The sequence below is a fragment of the Electrona antarctica genome (assembly GCF_951216825.1).
Source record: "Electrona antarctica genome assembly, chromosome: 13".
Lineage (NCBI taxonomy): Eukaryota > Metazoa > Chordata > Actinopteri > Myctophiformes > Myctophidae > Electrona > Electrona antarctica.
Window position 1 is genome coordinate 20695719 of NC_136794.1, and position 10979 is coordinate 20706697.

The 10979-nt window shown below is 39.0% G+C and overlaps 1 protein-coding gene across 2 annotated transcripts; it reads left to right on the top strand.

The window, feature by feature from the left end:
* Positions 1 to 378: 378 nt before the first annotated feature.
* LOC306935483 (X-ray repair cross-complementing protein 5-like) lies at positions 379 to 10958 on the top strand. 2 transcript variants are annotated; one of them, XM_079518567.1, is made up of 21 exons: positions 379 to 510; positions 1019 to 1132; positions 1270 to 1453; positions 1697 to 1745; positions 2376 to 2498; positions 2841 to 3029; positions 3247 to 3361; positions 3820 to 3958; positions 4219 to 4331; positions 4995 to 5057; positions 5152 to 5289; positions 5413 to 5503; positions 5621 to 5751; positions 6398 to 6594; positions 7906 to 7996; positions 8699 to 8768; positions 8923 to 9032; positions 9369 to 9465; positions 10235 to 10302; positions 10397 to 10471; positions 10665 to 10958. In XM_079518567.1, the coding sequence occupies exons 1-21, from the start codon at positions 493 to 495 to the stop codon at positions 10677 to 10679; spliced, it is 2190 nt and encodes a 729-aa protein (XP_079374693.1). In that variant the 5' UTR covers positions 379 to 492; the 3' UTR covers positions 10680 to 10958. The 2 variants fall into 2 exon arrangements, with proteins under 2 accessions (XP_079374693.1, XP_079374694.1); XM_079518568.1 differs by lacking the exon at positions 379 to 510 and adding an exon at positions 745 to 843.
* Positions 10959 to 10979: the final 21 nt, after the last annotated feature.

Here is a 10979-nt window from a genome sequence, read left to right on the forward strand (position 1 = left end):
AAAAAAAAACTATCAAGGGCAAAACATAAATAAGAATTGCCTACAGTATCAGTTTTGTCCTACAGGCACTGTTTTGTATCAATTTATATGTTTATGAAAAATGAACTGCCATTTGCAGACATGTGATCATTCATGAAAACATGAGCATGCATTTAAGTGCAGTCTGCATACTCTGAGTCTGCACACATAATTCATTGTGACCACTGGAGGGCGTTTTAACCTACCTTTCTTTCTCTTTTTTGCTTTTACTTTTTTACTTTCAGTAGAAATGTATTTTGAAAAACAAACCAGCAACGCATTCGTACAGCATGCATGACTGTTTACTACTCTGATCAAACAACAATAAAATGTGTACAGAAAGAAAACTGTCTGGTGACGCGAGATTACAACGCAACTAGGAACCTTTTTTTGTTAGTTATAATTTCTCCGGAGTCATAACAAAGTGACACGGGTAGTAGGAAGAAAGAAGAAAGAAAGAGGGAAAGAGAAACCATGGCACGAGCAGCTAAGGTATTTTTATACATCACGCTACGCTGTAAACACAATATTTTATTGAATTATTAATTTGGTATCCGACGTGATTAAACTGTTTTACGATAGTTGTATTATTGTTGCATACATTACATGTAGCTTTTATCATCATTAGTGTATTCTGTAATGCATTTACTATTTTAAATGTATTCTGTAATGTTTTGTTTTTTTCTGACTGGACTCTTGGAAGATTAGCCGATGGACTAAAAATAATATTCGGGCATGTAACGACATGTTCAGCTGGACGGTGGAGCGGGTGAAGTGGACACAGACTGTCACGCCCCCTATTGAGCACCATAAACAAGCAGTGGTGTAGGCTAATCTCACCATTTAATTGGCATTTAGCCCTATGCGTTTGAATTAAATGTACGAGCACCATATGCAATATGTTATTCTTGTTAACCTCGCGTCACCAGGCTTTCCACCTCGGAGGAAATATTCTTGACAAAGCCATCGAAATGAAATATTATTTGTTCCCCTCTTGCAGGCAGCTTTGGTGCTGTGCATGGATGTGGGGTTTTCCATGTCCAACTCTGCTCCAGGCCAAGAATCTCCTTTTGATGCAGCCAAAAAAATAATTCAGAAATTTGTTCAGCGTCAGGTAGTCTTCATACCTATTCTATTTATTTTGAAAAAATAAATAAATAAAAGTACTACCGTACATTTGTTTTGTTTTATATTTATTCTACCCAGCATACTGTTACTGTACAATGAAGATGAAACTTTGTTCCCCCCCAGGTTTTTGCTGAGACAAAGGACGAATTGGCTCTGGTTCTTTTTGGTACCGATGCTACCAATAACAAACTAGCAGCTACTGGCCAGTACCAAAATATCAGTGTACATCGCAACCTGACGATACCTGATTTTGAGCTTCTGGAGGAAATTCAGAATCAGATCCAGCCTGAAAGTCAACAAAGTGATTGTATCCTTTCTCAAATCACTCACTTTCAGTAGACTGAGCTAATGGACATTCACACAAAAACATTTCTAGGGTGTTAAATGTAGAATGGGTCTGGAATTAACATTGAAATCACTCACCCTCATTCTTATGTTATTTTTGTTATACGCTCGGATGTGTGTTGTGTAATTAAAGTAGAACTCTGAATTCTATTGCAGACTTGAGAAATTCCAAATGTGTACACATCCCTTAAATGTTGTTCACCAGGGATCGATGCTCTTGTTGTTTGCATGGATCTTCTTCAGGGAGAATCACAGTAAGATTCTGAAATCACTGATCAAGAACTTGCATGGGAAGATTGAGCACCCACTTTGTCAAATTCTATACAAGAATGCTCGCTCCCTAACATGCGCCCTCAGAATAGTCGCCACCTGGTATTCCTAAACGTAACCTCAGTAAAACTATGCCTAAACCTAACCGTATTCCTAAATGTAACATAACCTCAGTTAAACTACTGTATGCCTAAACCTAACCTTGTTCCTAACCTCAGTTAAATTACTGTATGCCTAAACCTAACCTTGTTCCTAACCTCAGTAAAACTATGGCTACCCCTAAACTTATTCCTAACCTCAAGGTTCAAGGTTGTAAAGTTGCCTCTTATGTACAGGTACATAAGTGTAAGACTTATTTTAGTTTGGCTTCCTTCAGACAATGCAGCAGCATAGATAATAACAACAACAACAGCAAAATGGGGGGGAGATCAATCACTGATGTGTTAAAGTTAGGCTGTCCGCACAACCCTCTGCACCTTAACCTCAGTAAAACGAATACAAGAACTCCTGGGGAAGAGCAGTCAGCGGAAAAAAATGGGGACGAGTGTGTTTTGGGGCCAACATTCTGGTTACCGTCAAATTGAGTGAAGTCATTACATTTCTTTTCCTTTCAGAGTGAAAAAGTTGGACCGACTCAACATCGCCCTTCTGACAGACCTCAGCACCCATGCCAACCAGGACCAGCTGGAGGTTATCGTTCAAAATCTGTCAAAAGATGACATCAACCTGCAGTTCTTGTAAGACTCAGACAGACACTTATCTTGAAGCAAACATCTTTTAGTCAACATACTCTATTCCAACCCACCATGGTTGATTCATGAAAACTACCGGTATTATTGTTGTTATTTATATAACAGAAGTATTATTTAGATATTGACCCAGATCAATTATTTTGTGTGAACTATATTCAGCACAGTTGCACAAATGAGTCTATACTTTTTGTAGTGAACTGAATACTACAAAAAGATTTAAATAAACATAAACTATGTAAGTGGTCTATATCACCAGATTAAATTCTAAATACAAATCTTTTAAATCCTCAAATCAGATGATGTCACCCTTAACATTTCCTTTTTCAGTTTACCTTTCCCAGTGGAAGGCAATGATGGTATGGAAGGTGATGGGGACAGTAGTGGATCCAGTCATGCAGGCACGCCAGGCAGAGGCAAAGGGTTGTCCATCGAACAGCAGCGCGGCCTGCAGTTGGTCAAAGAGATCATGCTGGGTCTGGATGACGTAGACGGCTTGGATGAAGTTTACTCCTTCAGGTTGGGAGCCAGTCACGACTCTTAATCCAGCTATATGTCTTCCAGAATGCATTTATTCAGCCTCTCAATCTCTTATCTCAAGTCAAACATGCCAAAACATCAAATAAAACAGAGTTATCATGGAAGGACAGTATTGATTTTTACAGTATGGTATTGTTATCTTATAACGTTATTCTTCTATCTTATACATGTTATCCATGTGACTGACTTGTTGCAGCGGTGCGATTGAGAAGCTGTCCATGTTCAAGTGTATTGAGAAGAAACCTATGGCCTGGCCCTGTATGCTCACCATCGGCGGCTCACTGTCTATCCGCATTGTGGGATACAAAGCAGTAAGTTGACTGAAGTATATGGAATAATTTCTGTGTATCTGAACTTGTATGGTAATTATGTACACTGTGCTACACTATGAAATATATTTCAACATGGCCTTTAGTTTTTTAGCATATTGTAATTATTGTGCGCTTAACACATGCATAATGGCACATTAGTAGTAGCACTCTTAACCTCCTAAGCCCTATATACTGTACTTCATCATGTTGGATCTACAAGCTCACGTGAGCTTGTAGAAATGTAATGGCAAAATATTTTTTTACATACTTTGAGAGAGAGAGAGACATGGTTGGGATCGATGTCCATCAGAAAGCAGGGATAGTCAATAGTGAAAAATAATGCTCTTTTGACAAGATCCATTCAAAGTGGTGAAGTAATAGTACAGTAATAGCAAAAGAATACTCTTTTTTGACAAGATCCAAGGTTATCTTATGAAGAGCCACTGTGTCTCCTGAAGGTAACAAGTGAGAAGCCCAAGAAGTCATGGACTGTAGTGGATGCTCAGTCTCACAGCAAAGAAGATGTGAGGAGAGAAACCGTGTACTGTCGGGACGACGACAATGAGACTGAGGTGGCGAGCGAAGACACCATTCAAGGTGAGAATGTGCTTGCTTAACCAATAAGCCAATTCTACAAACACCTTCTAAATCCTAAACGTTTTCTGAAAAAGTATGTTGCTATATCAGTGGTTCCCAAACATTTTCATGTCAAGGATGTTCGCTTTAAAAATATATATATATTCAAAGATTTGCACAATTTTCGTACCCACACACAGACTTCACTCAAGCATATCACACACATATCAGTTCCAAACGCATGATCTAGTGACATTTTCTCTTTTATTCCCTGTATTCAGGATTCCGCTATGGGAGCGACATTGTTCCCTTCTCCAAAGTAGACCAGGATCAGATGAAATACAAGCATGATGGGAAATGTTTTTCTGTCTTGGGATTTGCCAAGCAGAACCTGGTATTATACTTCCTCTGTTTCTGTCATTCTGTATGACCATTTAAGAATATTAATGTCATTTGAAAGACACTGATGTGTTATCTCTGCCAGAATATCATACATTTGCCTCATACTACTAGTATATTTCTTTAATATCTTTTCAGATCGTTCAACAACAATATTGCCATACAAAATAAAAATAAACGCAGTCTAATCGTCCCTAAGGGCTATTGGATACGCATGCTGTGAGACTACGGATCGCAACCAGTCAATATGGCACCTGTTGTGCTGAAACCGTAGTTTGATGACATGAAAAGATGTTTGACATCGTTTTGCAACATTTCACAGAGAAATACAATGAAGAGACATTTCTTTTGCTACCCTGTATTATTCATCAACTTGCATCAGAACGATTTCAGCTTGAAAGGTTTTTTTCTCCCTCTGTGTAGAGAGCTCGAAGTTGTACAATGTACAAGTCATAATCAAACTACTCTCTCATGGATCTAGGTAGAAATTGAACTGCACACATCACTTATTATTATTATTATTGTTAAGGGATACCTCCCGGCAGAGATTTGTGCTCTACGGTGCACAGCTTTGTAGTTCGCTCCATTAGATGTGAATTATTGTTTACATGTACATATAACTCCTCTGCTGTGCTGACACTTTGATCTGTATCTGCAGGTCCAACGGCATCAGTTTATGGGAAACCAGGTTCTCAAAGTATTTGCCGTCGCTGATGATGAGGTCTGAACAAAGGAACTGATATACACTTCAAAATACTAATTTAACAGCAGGTCAACATGGATCAACAACCAAACATATTCTCTGTGTTGAGCAGCATGCAGGAGTGGCTCTGTCGGCTCTTATCCGGGCGCTGGATGAACTCCAGATGGTGGCTATTGTCCGTTACGCCTATGCCCGGAACACTAACCCTCAAGTAGGAGCAGCCTTCCCTTGCATCAAGGAGAAGTACGAGGTGAGGTGACTACAAAATGTAATGCCTTTTTATATTCAGTTTTCAGAAGAATATGAAGCAAAATAATTTGTATGCGCTTACAGAGTTATGGAGAAATAACTCTTGTTCTTTTGTGTTTCACAGTGTCTCCTTTACGTTCAGCTGCCCTTCATGGAAGATCTCAGGCAGTTCACATTTCCTTCTTTGGAAAAAAACAAGAAGTTCAACCCGTCAGGTATTAATATTGCTTTAAGTAACACTACAATATATACTAGTAAGCTGTGCTTCAAAGTTGTACATCTTGTTTGAGGGACAGAAACATTGACTTTTGTGTGCTTTGTGATGCTGCCAGAGGCTCAGCTGTCTGCAGTGGACTCTCTGATTGACTCCATGATGCTGGTAGAAGATGATGAGTTCGGAAAGAAGGAGGATTTGTTCAAAGTCAACCATATTCCCAACCCTGCCCACCAGAGGCTCTTCCAGGTACTACAACATAGCTGGTATGGGAACGGTGTGAGGAGGATGCAGCACTGTACTGTAGTGCTTTGTTTGGGAATGTGGTCAGTATCAGTCCACCCGGAAATTGTAAATGTTTATGATTCTTTAAATCTTTTTAAGTTTAAAAAAAAAAACGTTTTTGTTTAGTTTATTGACGTCCACTGATGTTTTCATTCATCACCAAACAGTAAATCACTTGATATCAGACAGAACTAAAATATTTCATGTACTGTAATTTCTCTGGTATTGCAATTATGCAGAAAATAGCACACTTTTCTTATATTGTTTCTTGGAATATAATTACTTGACCACTTAGCTTTTTCTTGGTTGACTATCATTCGTGCAACTTATTATATTATATATTATAATATATAAATATAATATTATATTATATATAGCTTATTATTATACTTTGCAATTTGTAATTCTCTCTAGATAAGCATGTTGTGAAATACCTAAATGTAAAAATTGTTTGACACCCACAAGATTTATTTCTTCTTGAATAATCCCAGAAAGTCAACCATTTATGAAATGTCGAATTTCTTATCTTTATAAATCTTATTCTGGTACTTTGCCCATGACTGCAATTTCTGCAAATGATCTCCCCAACCCTTCCATCTCTGTCCCTCAGTGTCTGCACCATCGGGCAGTGAACCCTAGCACGCCTTTGCCCCCCATAGAGCCATGGCTAAAGGCCATTCTGGAGCCACCCAAGGCGATCAGTGCGTGCTGCAAGGCTCCACTGGAGGAGATGAAAAAGCTGTTCCCTCTGAAGGAGGTAGAGAAGAAGAAGCAGTTGAAGACCAGCGCTCAGATTTTTGGCCAAGGGTAAGTCTGGCCTGAATCCAAACAGGAAGTGGGTGGGCTGGGAGGCCATCAGTAGGTCATGTAAGAAATATGTACATTTTGTGGCCAAAAGCAACAAAAGCTTAAAAGTGAATGATTGTTTTGAAGAAAAATTCTTAAGGCAAAAGGGCCCCTTTTTAGTAGCTTTTTTTTTAGATTGTTTTTTGTGTATTTACAGTAGTAATTCATTGTAATCTATTTGTTTTACAGAGAGGCTGTGGGGATTTTTTTAAACTAGTGGGGCACTACATCACGTCACGCGCACTTGCACAGGCTCGCCCATACACAGATTTTTATAACCTTAAATATGTATTAAGTATTAATTATTAACCTACAATATATATTGAATTGTATTCTTTTTACTTGCATAATGAGGATACTTTATACTTATTACATTGTCATTATCAGGCGTTGACACTAAGGGTTGCACACCTGCCCCTGGCAGGTAAATCAAACTTCCAGGCTAGTGGAGTTTGCTTTCTGGTTGCCCGACCGGGCAAGTGCTCATTTGAAAGGGGACACAACCATCTATAAACACAACATGAGATATAAACACCTGAAAGTGGCCAGAGCACTCTTCTTGTCTGTGAATGTAAAAGAAGACTGTTTACCTATAATGTGTTGTTTTCACTGTTGCTACTCTTAGAAATGGTGTGAACCCATAGTGATCTAAAATTGGGGTATGACCATTTTTAATCGCACAGCCTCAAAAAGTATAAAGTGTTAAATTGAATTCAAATGTTACCTATAATTTTTTAATGGACGATTTACTTTTCGGGCAAGTGGGCATGACCTTTGGGCAAGTAGAACATGACCTGTACTTGCCCGATGGGCAAGTGCCTCTGAGACCTTAGTGTCAACCCCTGATTATGTATTTACCTTGCAGAGCTCTGTAAATTTAGTTCATGAATGCATCAGCTACTGTTACCCAAACGTTCAAATCCTTTTCCATAATCTAATTTAAAAAAAAGTTACTTTAATTTATAGTAGATTCATGACACATACAGTGAAATATCTCAAGCCTTTTTTATTTAATTTTCATGAAATTCAAAAATACAGTATCTCAAAATATCTCAAAGGTCTACTGTACCTGTAATTAATAACTTAAATCACAATAATAGTAATGACATTTTGTCATATTCCTTACATCTTGAACATGCAACTATGTTTATGTTTACAGTACAAGCGGAGTTGGTTTACAAAATCATTTATGAACAAGAATCTTCTATACTGTATGTATATAGTAAAGGGTCTGGAGTTTCTGAAGTGTACACTGATCCTTTCTCTCTATAGCTCTGAAGAGCCTGACTCCAAGAAGGCAAAGTTGGACGAGGAAGAGGGGGAATTCAATTTGGCTGACATCAGTGAAGGCACTGCCACTTCGGTGAGATACATATGGTCATATATGAATAGTCCTAAATAGATGCACTATACTGTATAGTGTATAGTATAAAATGTATTGGAAAACAATCAAAACATCATTGCATAACAGTGTGAATTATGTTTCTGATTAAAGAGGACCGCTCTAAAGCCCAAACCACACCAAAGGGTCGGGTCAGGACCAAACGTTTTTTAAGGTCAACCACACCAATGCAACTCCTTGCAACTCAATGAGTTGCATTGGTGTGGTTTACCTTTAAAAAAAAGTCCCGACCCAACCCTTAGGTGTGGTTTGGCCGTTCCATAGCTTTAAGGACTTGTCAGGCTATGTTGCTCTCGACTTCCTGCCACCACATGAAGACTGCACAGCCTGTCGACTTCTGCAGAAATAGAACGATTTTGCTGCTCACCAATACAAAGACGGTTTTGTGGTGGCAAAAGCCTACTTTCCCTACTTTCACCACAAAAAATGGACTTTTTGACCAGACATTTTCTTTTTCACCGGAAGAAAAAATGTCTTAGTTACACCACTGTGCCCTCTACAGATATTGTCAATAGAAAATCCCATTGACAAGATTCTTAAGGCTATGGACCAGAGCTAGCTCTAAGATAACAGAAAGATTTCCTCTATAATTTACATGTTGTAAAGGAGAATGCTTTCATCTTTTATGACTTGAGTCTGAACCATTACTCAATGCTACACTAGGTGGGTAGCGTGGATCCAGTCAGAGACTTCCGTTCTTTAATTAAGCAGAAGACACTTCCTTTTGGAGAAGGTTAGTTTTGTGTGTGTGTGTTAAGCAAGTATCTTATCTTACTTAATATTTTGTTTGCCTTTTGAAATACTATAAGTCATGTTCAGCCCCATCAATACTGCTTTTATTTTCTCTTTGTTTCATCTGTGATAACCCATGACTGTGTCCTTCCCAGTCTGTCAGCAACTAACTCAAAGGATAGAGCAGTTGCTTAGCAACAAGAACACTCACTACTACATGAAATGCATCAACTGTATCCAGACCTTTAGAGAGCAGTCTATTAAGGTAAATAAATAAACTGTCTTGTCTGTTTGGAGAAGCATTGCGAATCTAATGTGTGTGTGTGTGTGTGTGTGTGTGTGTGTGTGTGTGTGTGTGTGTGTGTGTGTGTGTGTGTGTGTGTGTGTGTGTGTGTGTGTGTGTGTGTGTGTGTGTGTGTGTGTGTGTGTGTGTGTGTGTGTGTGTGTGTGTGTGTGTGTGTGTGTGTGTGTGTGTGTGTGTGTGTGTGTGTGTGTGTGTGTGTGTGTGTGTGCGTGCGTGCGTGCGTGCGTCATTTTTAGAATGTTGTGTGCGCAGAATCGTAAATGGGTCACTGAATTTAGTATATTTTTATAATTCCAGCTGGAGAATGATGCTTTGTTCAATAGCTACCTACAGTCCCTGAAGAGGAGCATTCCAGACAGGGGCCTGCAGGACTTCTGGGATCTCCTTGTTCAAGGTACGATAAGGCCCTGGTTATTAGAGATTATAGGATTTCCTCTACACACCCACGAATATGACTTGACATTTCCCTCCAGTGTGTTTTATGCCAGATTTGGGGAGATAAAACAGAGTGCATGTTTGCAAACTAATCTCGTCCTGCCCAGATGAGATTAGTTTTACTGGATAAGGTGAAGTAACGTGATTCACTGATATTTGTGATTATTATGGGGCTAATATTTATTATATTTCCATGGGAGTAACGGGGGTAGGTTATTTCTTGGAGAAATAACACCTGTTTTTCAACAAACTCCCACATTCTCTGTCAGTTCCAGTGCTATTTTAATTAATAGTTTGCCACAAATTACACATACTTCACATACAGTAAACGCCTCCCCTTTCCATCCTCAGTCATTTTAGGGAGTGATATTGTACCGGTAATTATAGATTATTATTTGGGTCATTCAGTGAGATTTCCCATTTGCAGGGTAAAGAATGCCATCACACAAACCCCTACCGAGACTGTAGACATGGTTGTAATTTTACCTGTTTGTTTTGTCAGGACACCAAAACACTTTATTTTGAGATGTTAACAGATATAAATTAGTTGCTTGTGACAGGGAACAATAAGTACATTTCTTTCTTCTTAGATAGTTTGTGCATTGGTAGCTTGCTGCTGTTTTAGAGCTAAATCAGCTGTTTTCCTGTTCCTGGCCTGAAATGAAATTGTTGGCACAAGTCATTACATGCGGTGTGTCCTGAACCTTTCATTTGACCTGTTGTGACAGATGCCATAACTCTCATCAGCAAGGACGAGGTCGAGGCAAGCACTACATCCAAAGAGGATGCAGCTCAGGTAACTTGAAAAAGCTCCTACTTGAAGAAGCTATACCCCCCCCAACCCCCCCATCACCAAAATGGCTGACATGAATGTTCAATTTGTCCCTCAGTTCCTGGTTACAGAACAGCAGAAGACGGATGCAGCAGCCCCTGCAGTGGAGGATGAGGGAGATGTGGATGACTTGGTATGTGTTGACCCCAACTGACTTCTCTTTCACAATAACTTTCAGTATTACTTCATTATTGTGCACAGAAATCACTGTGGGAATACGTTAAGGCCATTTGCAGGAAATGCTCTTGTGAGAAACCCGGTGCGTCTGGCCATTGAGACATTTGATATAACCTCTTAGTTTCTGCCTTTCTTCTGTTCCTGTGCAGCTGGACATGATGTAAGAAGGGAGGTGATGGGAAGCCTCTCGAGCGCACATAGTGGAATGATAAGAAGGCATCCATTCACTCAGGACCAAACCCATTCTGCCATCCTTTGTTCTGTCTCAGTGTGATGCTAAAGTCATTAGACTTTATTGTATTTTGCATTAGTGTAATGTTTGAATGTTAATTGTAACCAATTAAAAGTAAATAGAGTGCCATTGATAGGTTTTGTTTGTCTCATCTTTAAAATGTTTTCACAATGGACTAATGTTAAATAAAAGTGTTATTTTTACCCCTTTATTTAGACTCGTTCCTATTTTA